Genomic DNA, 12,495 nt, shown 5'->3' with positions numbered 1-12,495 from the left:
CTTCTTGTCCCAAAACCAAACAGAAAGTGAGAGGAAATTTCTGCAAATTAAGAGTATTCCTTGGGGACCTCCCGATCACCAGAACTAGTGACCCCATTGGGTTGTCTCCATTCCCATCTATTGCTTTTCTGGGGACAGCCCAAAATTTGGGATTTTCTTTTACTTTCACTTTCAATGATAATGGTAACCAAGACAAATAGAGAGGGTGTAGCTCCCTAAAGGAGCACAAACTGCAATAAAAACTGACAGGGGTTCTAATCACTAAAAAAAAAGTAGTTTTATATTTAGTTATGCTTTAATTGTTATTTTAGCATGTTTATGTGATCTTTAGTTTCTTCTTTTTTATCCTGCAGCGCTGGTGACTCTTATTGAAGATGGAGAGGGCACTAGGAATGAGACCAGTTACTCATACACAAAACGTTGTTGTAAAGCAGATCCAGCCTCTTTCAACAGCTTGTACTACACCTGCCAAGAGCTGTTTAAATTTGCTATTGGAATGGGAGACCTGGAGTTTACTGAGAACTACAAGTACAAGACCATATTTGTCTTCCTACTGATTACATATGTCATTCTCACCTACATCCTCCTGCTGAACATGCTCATAGCTCTGATGGGGGAGACAGTGAACAAGATTGCTCAGGAGAGTAAAAGCATCTGGAAACTGCAAGTACTGAAGTTTTTTAATTATTTCCTGCAAAATAGCATAATTAATATGCAATGCTTTTTATAGTGTTGCATTCCATTTTATATTACTTATTTGAAGCTTTTGAATTGTTTGCTTGTAGTTCTATTTCTCTTGTTTTTAAACAAGGAGGTTTGACTTAAAGTGGAACTTCACCCAAAAAGGGATATTGTGATTTTCCTCCCCCCCTCCTCTTCCATATTTGTAATGTCTTTTTTTGTGGGGGGAACAGATACCTGATTTTGACAGGAGAAGAAGGTCGCTCCTCCACCACCTCTCCCAGCAACCTCTTGGGACACATCACAGGTCCCAGGAGACTGCGGGACCATTCACGGGGCACAGCATGGCTGGAATATGCCCTGTGGGCGTCTGACTGTGAAGCCAACAAGCAGTCATTCAGTTTAAGATGCCAGCGCCTGGACCCAAAGACTGGCAAAGAGCTGGGTAGGATGAGGACATCACTGGATCCTGGGACAGGTAAGTGTCTGTTTATTAAAAGTCAGCACCTACAGTATTTGTAGCTGCTTACTTTTAATGTTTTTTTACAGGGTGAAGATCATCTTTAAAGGAAACCTGTAACAGGAGAAATATACTGTACAAGCTGCCATTGCAGACCTCATTCTAAAAATACTAGCTGCCTGTCTCTGTCTGTAATACTTTCAGTATAGTCAATCAAGTCAAAGTGAAGTCAGAACCCTTTATCTGCATTATGGGTCATTTACTCAGAAGGTATTGAACCTTCTTGAATTTGTGTTCTTTGTATCACTGCATTTACCTCTATTGCATATTGGGCAGAACATGGATTCTCCACAGTAAGGTACAATACACTGTGTGTTTAAAGTTTTCAGTAGAGATCCTCCCGTATTGCAAGGGTTAAATGATCATTTTGTTGCTTTATGCCTTGCTGCAAGGGTTAAATTATCATTTTTGTTGCTTTATGCCTTAGTTTATGTCTGTAACAGACCTTTAACTCTGCTCAAGTGGATCTGTCATGGTTTTATTGTACAAACCTGTAACTGTTCTTAAAAAATTATCATTTTTGGTTACCATTAAAAAGAAGTGTTGCTTACCTTATCTCTCACTCATGCTGACCCCTACTTTCTGTGTAGCCAGTCCCCCAAAGTTGCTTCTCTTTGGCACTCTATCTGTCAGTTGAACTCCAATGTCATCACATGCGATGCAGGACCAATAGTCCTGATTTTTAAGTGAGGATGCTGAGGATTGTATACAACCCGGGTGTCAGAGGGAAGAGAGCTGCTGGGGGAGTAAGAGATAAGAGGAGTAAAACTTCTTTTTAGTAATCCCCTAGAAAAAAACAAGCATCTAACCCTTGCGATGCGGGTGAGCCCCATGCAAAGGTAGTTTTTCAATTTCCCTAAAGTTCATAGTTCTCCACCCTTTTCATAAGCGAATAATCATGTTCTATCTGTACTTGTTCCTGTAGGTATATCTAACTAAACATTGGTGATAATTATACATTATATCATTTTTAGTGCAATGAGAAGGAAAAGTAATTTTGACCAGTCAACTGTTTGCTTTATATTGCTAAAGTCTAAGTTTACCTACAAAAAAGAAATAAAAAAGGATACAAATTAGGCAGAAGACACAATACTTACCTTCACTGTGATGTGTCCCCTGTACATCTGTCTTCTAGTATGGTAAAAATATTCAATCCGACAATGGGGGTGGAGTAGGAGATAAAGTAGGGGAACAGGGTCGTGGGCGGGGCAAATTGGGGGTGTGTCGATATTGTGCTAAGAGTTGGAGGGGCTTAAAGCTTGATCCTAGTAGGTGTATGGGGTGGGTAACATACATAATGCAGGGGTCTGGGGTGGGTAGTGTACATAGTGCAGGGGTGGGTAATATGGGTAATGTATATAGCATATATATATATGGCATGTACACATCTCTGGTGGTATTGCTGGCATCTTCAGTTCCCTGTTCCTGCCAGTGGAAAATATTTGGGGGTGACAGCAGTGTTTGTGTTTCCACCCTGATCACTGTGCCCTACTTACTTTGCACCCACACACCTCCTCCTCCTCTCCCATCCCCCTCCACTCCTGGCAGCTGGTGAATGCAGGGCACAGCATGCATGGCTCACAAAATGACATCGCACACAATGTGCTTTGTTTACAGCTCTGGAATATGAATTTCTGAGATGTATTGTATCTGGCATTGCTGGGTCAATTCTGGTAGGTTCTCACATATTTTGATGGAAACTGGGGGGAAGAAGGAGAAGCACTCTGTTAGAACTATTATTGTTACAGTGAGGAACAGAAGTATTTGAACACCCTGCGGTTTTGCAAGTTCTCCCACTTAGAAATCATGGAGGGGTCTGAAATTCACATTGTAGGTGCATTCCCACTCTGAGAGACAGAATTTAAAAACAAATTCAGGAAATCACATTGTATGATTTTTAAAGAATTTATTTGTCTTGCACTGCTGAACATAAGTATTTGAACACCTGAGAAAATCAGTCTTAATATTTGGTACAGAAGCCTTTGTTTGCAATTACAGAGGTCAAATGTTTCCTGAAGTTCTAGACCAGGTTTGCACACACTGCAACAGGGATTTTGGTCCACTCCTCCACACAGATCTCCTCTAGATCTGTCAGGTTTCGGGGCTGTCGCTGAGCAATATGAAGTTTCAGCTCCCTCCAAAGATGTTCTATTGGATTTAGGTCTGGAGACTGGCTAGGCCACTCCAGAACCTTGATATGCTTCTTACGGAGCCACTCCTTGGTTATCCTGGCTGTGTGCTTCGTGTCGTTGTTATGTTGGAAGACCCAGCCACGACCCATCTTCAATGCTCTGACTGAGGGCTCAAAATCTCACAATAAATGGCCCCATTCATCCTCTCCTTAATACAGTGCAGTCGTCCTGTCCCCTTCGCAGAAACGCACCCCCAAAGCATGATGTTACCACCCCCATACTTCACAGTAGGGATGGTGTTCTTGGGATGCAACTCATCCTTCTTTTTCCTCCAAACACGACGAGTGAAGTTTAGACCAAAAAGTTCTACTTTGGTCTCATCTGACCACATGACTTTCTCCCATGCCTCCTCTGGATCATCCAGATGGTCATTGGCAAACTTCAGACGGGCCTGGACATGTGATGACTTGAGCAGGGGAACCTTCCATGCAATGCATGATTTGAAACCATGACGGCGTAGTGTTCTACCGACAGTGACTTTTGAAACTGTGGTCCTAGCTCTCTTCATGTCATTGTCCAGCTCCTCCCTTGTAGTTCTGGGCTGATTCTTCACCTTTCTTATCATCAGTGATACCCCACGAGGTGAGATCTTGCATGGAGCCCCAGTCCGAGGGAGACTGACAGTCGTCTTTAGCCTCTTCCATTTTCTAACAATTGCTCCAACAGTTGATCTATATTCACCAAGCTGCTTGGCAATTGCCCCGTAGCCCTTTCCAGCCTTGTGGAGGTCCACAATTTTGTCTCTGGTGTCTTTTGACAGCTCTTTGGTCTTGCCATGGTAGCAGTTGTCGTCTGACTGACTGTGGAGTGGACAGGTGTCTTTAAAGAGCTCAGACAGGTGCTACTAAGTTAGATTAATGAGTGGAGTAGAGGTGGACTTTTTAAAGGCACAGTAACAGGTCTTTGAGAGCCAGAATTCTTGCTGTTTCTTAGGTGTTCAAATACTTATGTTCAGCAGTGCAAGACAAATAAATTCTTTAAAAATCATACAATGTGATTTCCTGAATTTTTTTTTTAAATTCTGTCTCTCAGAGTGAGAATTCACCTACAATGTGAACTTCAGACCCCTCCATTATTTCTAAGTGGGAGAACTTGCAAAATCGCAGGGTGTTCAAATACTTCTGTTCCCCACTGTATATGCTGTCAGTCAATACTTTGAACTTGATTACAAGAAAAGAATACAAATTGACAACATCATTAGTATGTGGCTTCTCCATCATTGACCTAACACAAGTTGGGGGGCAGGTTGGTGACCATGCTTGTCTAACTGCCGTAGAGAAAAGTGAGGCCACTAAACGTGCTGTGCTATCTGATGGGGTGCCTAGATCAGGTCTAGAGGAATAAAGTTGCAAATTCTTTGGAACATAACCAGTTCATGTACAGGTGTACCTCGGATTACGAATGTAATTCATTCTGGGGACTTTCAGTATTGCGAAAAATTCATAAACCAAAATGCAGTTTCCAATAGGAATGCATTGAAATCCAATTGATCCATTCCGGAGGTCAGAAAAAAGTTAAAATAAAGTCTCTTATCTGTTTAAACTCTTTATAAACTGCACTTTAAAGGCATAAATACTGTACAGGGACATAATTAAAAATTAATTCGTAAATTAATTGAAAATCAATTAATCAATTCTGGAGGTCAGAAAAAAATCAAAAACAATTTTATCTGTTCAAAACTCTTTATAAAGTGCACTTTAAAGGCATTAAGGGACATGATTAAAAAAACAAATTCATAAATGCATTGAAAACCAATTAATCCATTCCAGAGGTCAGAAAAAAGTCAAAAAAAGTTTTATCTGTTCAAAACTCTTTATAAAGTGCAATTTAAGGGCATAGTACTGTACAGGGACATGATTAAAAAAAAATTGTAAATGCATTGAAAACAAATTAATCCGTTCATGTTGAGAAAAAAATTCGTAAACTGAGGCATTATTTTTAATGGATTTTCATTCGTAAACCAAAAATTACATTAACCGAGACGTTTGGAAACCGAGGTATGCCTGTATATGCAGTTCTACTCTGTATGTAGCTGTTTGTCTGCAGTTTAGCATTAATTATTAGCCACTCAATAGGCAAGGTAGCCAGGGATTGTCTAGATGTGGGCCCTTTGACCACAAATTCCTAAACCTTCCTTTGATAACAAAAGCATGTACTCAGACTAGGTAAAGCAAGCCCGCATTAAATTATTATTATGCATTTAGCATGTCTTCAGTAAGTTGTTAAGCAAATTTATTATACTTAGCCTCATTTGTATTCATTTATTTTTACAGAGGGCAATCACTATATTGGACATTGAAAAAAGTATGTTGACCTACTTCACAAACAGATTCAGATCTGGAAAATCTGTGCTGGTGGGATTAACTCCTGATGGTAAAGAGGATTACAGATGGTGTTTCAGGTAAATTTAGTTTTATATAATATCCATCATTAACTGAATCCATGGTGCCTCAACACAACGATGCAGCTGGAAGCTAGGAGACAAGGTGACAATCTGGTGTTGTTACTTCTCTTCCATTCTTGTTTGGTAGTGGACAGTTTTCAGTGATGGAGAGAGGTGAGTTTGACAGGTGGCAGCACTGCTTGTCAAACTCTTCTATTGGGATCAATGAGGCTGCACAGCAACCGCAAGTCAAACACTTGGCTCGCAATTGAGGCAGGGTCCTTGCAATATGCAATTCCTGTTTGGCAATATAAAAGACAGCAGTGCCTCCTGAACATCTTCCAGCCATTGCTATATTGCCCTCTGACAAGCAATTCACAAGTGATCACTTTTCAGAGGGAGGTAAGCTGATTGGCTGGAGTTGCTGATTGACAAAAGTTTCCCAGCTTGTCCTTTTGACAAAAGTGGATATAATGATTGATTTCTATAGTACAGGAATGGCCAAATACAGGTCAAAATTCAGCTGTTCCCTGCTGAACCAGCTGATATTTGATCTGTCTGCCCAGCTCAAGGCTTTGTCAGCACTGAAACAGTTAATGTCCACTACCTGCACCAGCCACATAGAAAAGCACACTCACCAGAACTTAGAAAAAGGTATTTGTAATAAACTATATTTAGGGAATATGAGAGCAATGGGATGCAATATTTAAAGGGTATGGTGTTGTATAGCCTTCTTCTACTTTAACTCTTTACATTCCTTGCATGTAATGATGTGGAATTGATTTTTGCTTGGATATATCCTTTCCTCTCAGTGAAAACACTGCTCCCTGCCCTCACACTCCAATGTTCTGTTCTGGCATAGCTGAGTAGCAGCCACACCTCTCAGCACATGCATTACTATTTACAGTATGTTGCAAACCCAGTTTTGTTGCTTAGTCCTGATTACTGATTGCAATAACTCTGACTTTGTTACTTATTGGACATATTTAGACAACCTTTATAACTGCTGTAACAGGAAAGCGAAGGGTAGTCTAGGAAAATGGAAGAAATGGTTAGTACAATTTCTATATGACTGCAGATATCTTTTTGTGATTTCAGTTGGGCTTTATTCAGGGATGAGTTGTCCAGTTACATTATATGTTTTTTTTCCATTTTTGGACCATCTATTGTTTCTCTTAAGTCAATATTTCTGAAGATATAATAGTAAACTACATACTAACCAGTACCCTGAAATAATATCTTCCCATAAGGAAGTGTAGACCTCTGGGTATAGGATATATCATTACCCCTTATCATTTCAATGTGGGAATTCTATATCTGTTGTGGATCTGTAGGCCCTTGTGTAACCTTAAATCTTGGAAATCTAATAATGGGAATCTTAACACATTTTTGAAGGTCCTTGTGTTCTTACCGCTTAACCTGTGGGTCTCCCTTAGATGCCAAGGCAATGAATGACAGTTTTATTGTGGGCATATATTGTGGTCTGTTAATAATTTTGAAAAAACATTTCCTTTCCCGCGTTTGACAAAGTATTTACGAAATACGTTAAACTCAATCCCACTATCAGGCAGCCACAACAATTTTATAGGTGTAAAAATAATGTTATGGTGCTTGTTGGGTGATGGAGGGATTTTGTGATTAGAATGTTTTGTAGGACAATGTAAGCCTCTTATAATGTTTATATATAATTTTTAATGGGCTTCCAATAAAAAAAATGTGATTTTATGGATATTGTTGATTAGTGCCCTAAAAATCCCAATCCCAATGCTCTTTGTAGAATCCTGCATACTGATTGACTTTATCTGTTTCTGTTCGAAATGAAAGAAAAATTTGACATATTTTAGTTGCAAACTGTATATGTTTTCTTGTTTGCAGAGTTGATGAGGTAAATTGGACTAAGTGGAACTCAAATTTGGGAATAATCAATGAAGATCCTGGAAATTCTGGAATGATGAAAAGCCCTCTGAATGCTTCATTTCGAATAACAAGAGGTAACAGACTGAGACTATTTTATATTACCTTGTGACGTATGTGATAAATTATTACCCTTTAAATACCATCATAGCTATCATGTACCTAACCGGAGGCTCGAATAGAGAGAGGGCTCCCCTTACGGCTAAGTGCGCCCCTGGAAGTGGTAATAGGAGGTGCAGTGCCCAAAGAAGCACGGGTTGCCAGCGGTGTCGCTGCTTGGTGATGCCTGATGAGATGGAACCCGTGGGTGCTCCAGAAGCAGGAAGAATTTCTACAGAGGACACGTGGATCCCGGAGGATGAGTAGAGTAGTCAATAGCCAGATCCAGGGTCAATACAGAACAGCAGACAGGAGCAAGGTCAGGATCAAGCCAGGATCATACACAGAGCAGCAGATGGGAGCAAGGTCAGGATCAAGCTGGGGTCATACACAGAGCAGCAGACATGAGCGAGGTCAGGATCAAGCCGGGGTCATGCACAGAGCAGCAGACAGGAGCGAGGTCAGGATCAAGCTGGGGTCATGCACAGAGCAGCAGACAGGAGCAAGGTCAGGATCAAGCCAGGATCATACACAGATCAGCAGACAGGAGCGAGGTCAGGATCAAGCCGGGGTCATGCACAGAGCAGCAGACAGGAGAGAGGTCAGGATCAAGCCAGGGTAGAGAGCCAGGAGGACAGCCAAAACAAGGTCAGGGTCAAGCCGGGTCGGTAACGGGTAATCAGCAGTATACACAGGAACAGGGGGCTGATGATAATCCAGCAATTATTGTGCAGAGCTGCAGTCTGTATAAAGGCCACTGAGTGTTGGCAATGATCGCGCCATGCGTGTGCCGGTGCACTTTTGTGCACAGGAATGTGCGATTACATGCCATCTGCCTATGCGCATGCACACATTTTTGCGCATGCACACATTTTTGAGCAAATTAGTGTGGCCATATTGGACATTGGCGCATTTGCCAGGGCTTCCTCTTCTTTTCTCCTGACAATAGCAGTTATAGGGAGGAAGCATAAAGGAAAAAGCCCATCCTACCTTATGCAGATTTGTTCCTAACAATGTATATTTCTTTACATGAAAGAACTTCAACAATATCTATTTAGGCAGTGGCTCGGAGGTGTTCACCGCTCCTGGCAATCAGGAACATACTTACTTCATGATTTGCTTCTTGCTACTCTTAAAAAAAAGATCGACTTGCTCCAGTATAGAAACCCACCACTGAGCAATATCAAGGCTTTTAAATGTGAGGTTTATTTGTTTATACTTTGCTCTTCCAGGTTCCTCCCTTTCTCCCTCATTACAATGCTATTTATATGTTTAAATGAAACCTTTTCATTTTCTTTTTATATCTTATCTTAGACCCAGGGGCGGACTGACCATTCAAGCACTCGGGCACTGCCCGAGGGCCCGGGGTCAGTAGGGGGCCCCATGAAATGCCCCTGGTACCTTTTATAGGCTCTTTTTGAGTGTGGGCGAGGACATAAGGGCCCCATGATCCCCTTTTGCCTGGGGGCCCCATGAGTTGTCAGTCCGCCCCTGCTTAGACCCAATGACAGCATCACATGGTCTCTTTGCTTCTCTGTGCCTGCAATGCAGGCAGATGATGTTTGGTGGTAGGGGCTGGCAGGGTTTTGCACACTGTAGGTGTTCCTTGAAACATCAAGGCATTTTGCCCAAGTACTTTTAAAAGCTCTCAGCCTTGATGCATGGCTCTTGGGAGGAGTTATGTGAATATCAAAATGCCCTGCTGCTTTTTTATACACACCAGTTTAGTTAATGCCTATGTTGCTGAGTCTTCACAATTAAAAATAAAAATGAAATCCAATGAATAAAAGTGGGAGGTCAGGGACAGTAGGGCTTGAGGGGAAAGTCATAGGACGTGTTAATCCTATTATGTTGAATACATCATTTATGTTCACTTGTTGATTATTGTGCACATTGTTTTCATCGCAATCCATATTGCACTTAGTTTGGTCTGGTTTCAGGCCTTTACATTTTTATGTATTATTTATGATGCATTTATAGTTTCATGCACCTTGTACAATTAGTTTTGCACATTTTTTTTGCCATTTGATTTTGGCACAGTTTTTTTGCACAGTGTTTTTTGTGCACTTTTATTTAGGTCGTGTCAGTCCTATTATGTTGAATACATTATTTATGTTCACTTGATGACTATTGTTCACCTTGTATTTCATCACAATCTATATTGCACTTAGTTTGGTCTGGGTTCAGACCTTTACATTTTTATGTATTATTTATGTTCACCTGTTGATTATTACTCACGTTGTCTTTGTCACAGTTCATATTGCACCTAATTAGGTCTGGATTCAGGCCTTTATATTTATCACCTTTGTTTTGGGGTTATTTTTTCTGTCTCCCCACTCTTCGAGTTATCGTGTCCTTAGTACTATTGATATTAGCGCAACACCATTTTATTTGTTTTGTTAACATAATGCGGTGTTCACTTCAATCAGCCAATGTCGAAAATCCAGCTTTTTCCATTTCCCTTGCATGTGATTTGAACTGTAAAATGGACATAGTTTCAACTTATTTAATAAGCTATGTGATCACTCTTTGCCCCTTTAGTGAATCAATTCTAGTATGTCATGCCTGTGTTCATATTTTACAAACTTTACTGCATATATTATATGTACACACGTTATATGTTACTATACATTGGATGGCTTACGGTCAAATATAAATTGAATAATATTTTTGTAGATTATAGATTCCCTTTAAAAAAGTAAACATGGTGATGGATGCTTGCATTTATATTTTAGGTAAAACATGGAAAGCCTTAGTACCGCACATCAGGGAATTCAGCATCAAAGGAAAGAGAGTCAAAGAACCTGGAGAAACCAGTGTGCAGCTACAGTCCATATCAGAAGGTTTGACCGAACAGGAGGCTTTGGAAGACGGGACAACAAAGCCACTGTAAACTGACTAGGCTGATGTTTTCTTTGCTGTGTCAGTCTACGAAATATGACATTTCTTGATATATTTTGCGATTTATAAAGGTTGTGTACAGACTGATATTTACCTGTATCAGTGTACAACTATAGCAAACATGCCAAGGGCAGATTATTCATATTAGTGACCTCTATGGTGAGCACAAGTGTCCATACTGCTTAGCTGGATAACAGACAACATAAAGTAACACCGCAAGGTCACACTACAAAAACAGAAATTAGATGGGGTTAGTACAGACACCATGGCCTTAATGATTGCTATGTGACATCTGCTTGCTGTATAGTTGCTTAATGCCCCTTTCTAACTGCTTCGGTGCAGTTTTCCCACAGTGCAGGTGTAGCGCAGTTATAATGCGGGCTACCCATGCTTTCCCATAGACTTCTATTAAATTTGGTGTTTTCGGAGCATTTTCTGAAAGCTGACTAAAAATGCAGCATGCAGGACTTAACCCACAACAGTAAAATCAGTCTGTATATGCAGTAAAGCATGCGTGTTATACTCACTTTGGAACCTAAAGAGTTAATCCTCTGCATTGTGTAAAAATGCTGTTTGATCCTGATTTATCTGATCCTCCCCTTCTTCCAGGGTTCCCCTCTTATCTCCTGATAAAACATATCATATGGAGTCACCCTGCACATGTTCAGTTTGATGTGTATTGCTAGAGAGGTTTTTTTTTTTTTTCTTGGGAGAGTGCGTGTGATCAGCACAGGGCCAATCAGCACTGTCCAGACACGGGTCAGGGGTTCTGCATCCTCCTAGAGCAAAATTGAAACTCCTCCTACAAGCGTTAACCAGTGCTCAGCTGGATACTGATAGAAGACACAAGTCTGCTCTAACTGCTGATGAGAAAAGGTATTTAGCAGTCTATATTTACTAAAATAATTGCACTTCTTCTGTGTACTGTGGAAGACCAGATATAGTGCATGCAGGGTCCTGGGTTTAGTAACCCTTTAAAGCGGAGCTCCACCCAAAAGGGGAAGCTCCACTTTTTTGCACTGCCTCATTTGGCACTTTTTGGGGGATAGGTACCTGCTCCCACTTCTGGCTCAGTTCGCCATGGCCAACTGTGTCTGAGGTTCAGCCCCACTTATCTCCCCCTCAGTCTTCTGGGACACTTCGCAGGTCCCAGAAAACTACGGGACCATTGACAAGGCACAGCGCATGCGCAGTAGGAAACCAGCTGTGAAGCCACAAGGCTTCACTTCTGGTTTCCCTTACTTGCTTTACCAGCACCAGGAACCTGGAGGCTAGTGAAGAATTAGCTTGGGTGAGGACAGTGCTGGACCCCTGAACAGGTGTCCTTTTATTAAAAGTCAGCAGCTACAGTATTTGTAGCTGCTGACTTTTACATTTTTGGGGAGCCTGAAGCTCCTCATTAAGTGCTTTCTAAAAACACATTCAAATTCCCAATCCAAACCGAGGGTACACTGCTCTGCACTCGCACTGCGGGGAAACTGCACCAAAGCGGTGTGAAAGCACTCCTAGTCACATTTAGGATTGGAGGAGTTGCAAGTCTGTATGTAGCCATATAAAAAAGAATAATGCAGAGCACTGTGCCATATCTTTGTAATCCATTCCCATATACCTAGTGTTAAATTAAATGTGCTTGCCCTTCTTAGTTATTATATGTGCCTTTGTAATAAAAAAAACAGCACTCCTTGGTGTGCAGATTTACTGGTGATCATTAATGTATTCATGGTGGCTATTATATGAAAGATGTCATTGATTAACCATTCTGCAGCTAAATGTTTACCTAAAGTATAACCTTTGTTAATTTTTTT

The 12,495-nt window shown here is 40.9% G+C and overlaps 1 protein-coding gene across 1 annotated transcript in view; it reads left to right on the top strand.

The window, feature by feature from the left end:
• The window catches only part of TRPV1 (transient receptor potential cation channel subfamily V member 1), a 61,996-nt gene extending 49,608 nt beyond the window's left edge, over nt 1–12,388 (top strand). The window contains exons 13-16 of the mRNA XM_089693611.1: nt 354–667; nt 5,667–5,794; nt 7,652–7,767; nt 10,525–12,388. Of these exons, the coding sequence (XP_089549737.1) occupies nt 354–667; nt 5,667–5,794; nt 7,652–7,767; nt 10,525–10,682 (716 nt within the window). The 3' untranslated portion in view covers nt 10,683–12,388. The remainder of the gene's footprint in view (nt 1–353; nt 668–5,666; nt 5,795–7,651; nt 7,768–10,524) is intronic.
• The last annotated feature ends 107 nt before the right edge of the window (nt 12,389–12,495 follow it).

Source organism: Staurois parvus, unplaced genomic scaffold (genome assembly GCF_062004578.1).
Source record: "Staurois parvus isolate SC_StPar_1 unplaced genomic scaffold, SC_StPar_1.0 ptg000635l, whole genome shotgun sequence".
Lineage (NCBI taxonomy): Eukaryota > Metazoa > Chordata > Amphibia > Anura > Ranidae > Staurois > Staurois parvus.
Note: the sequence above shows the minus strand (reverse complement) of the source record. Positions and strands in the feature narration are given on the sequence as shown.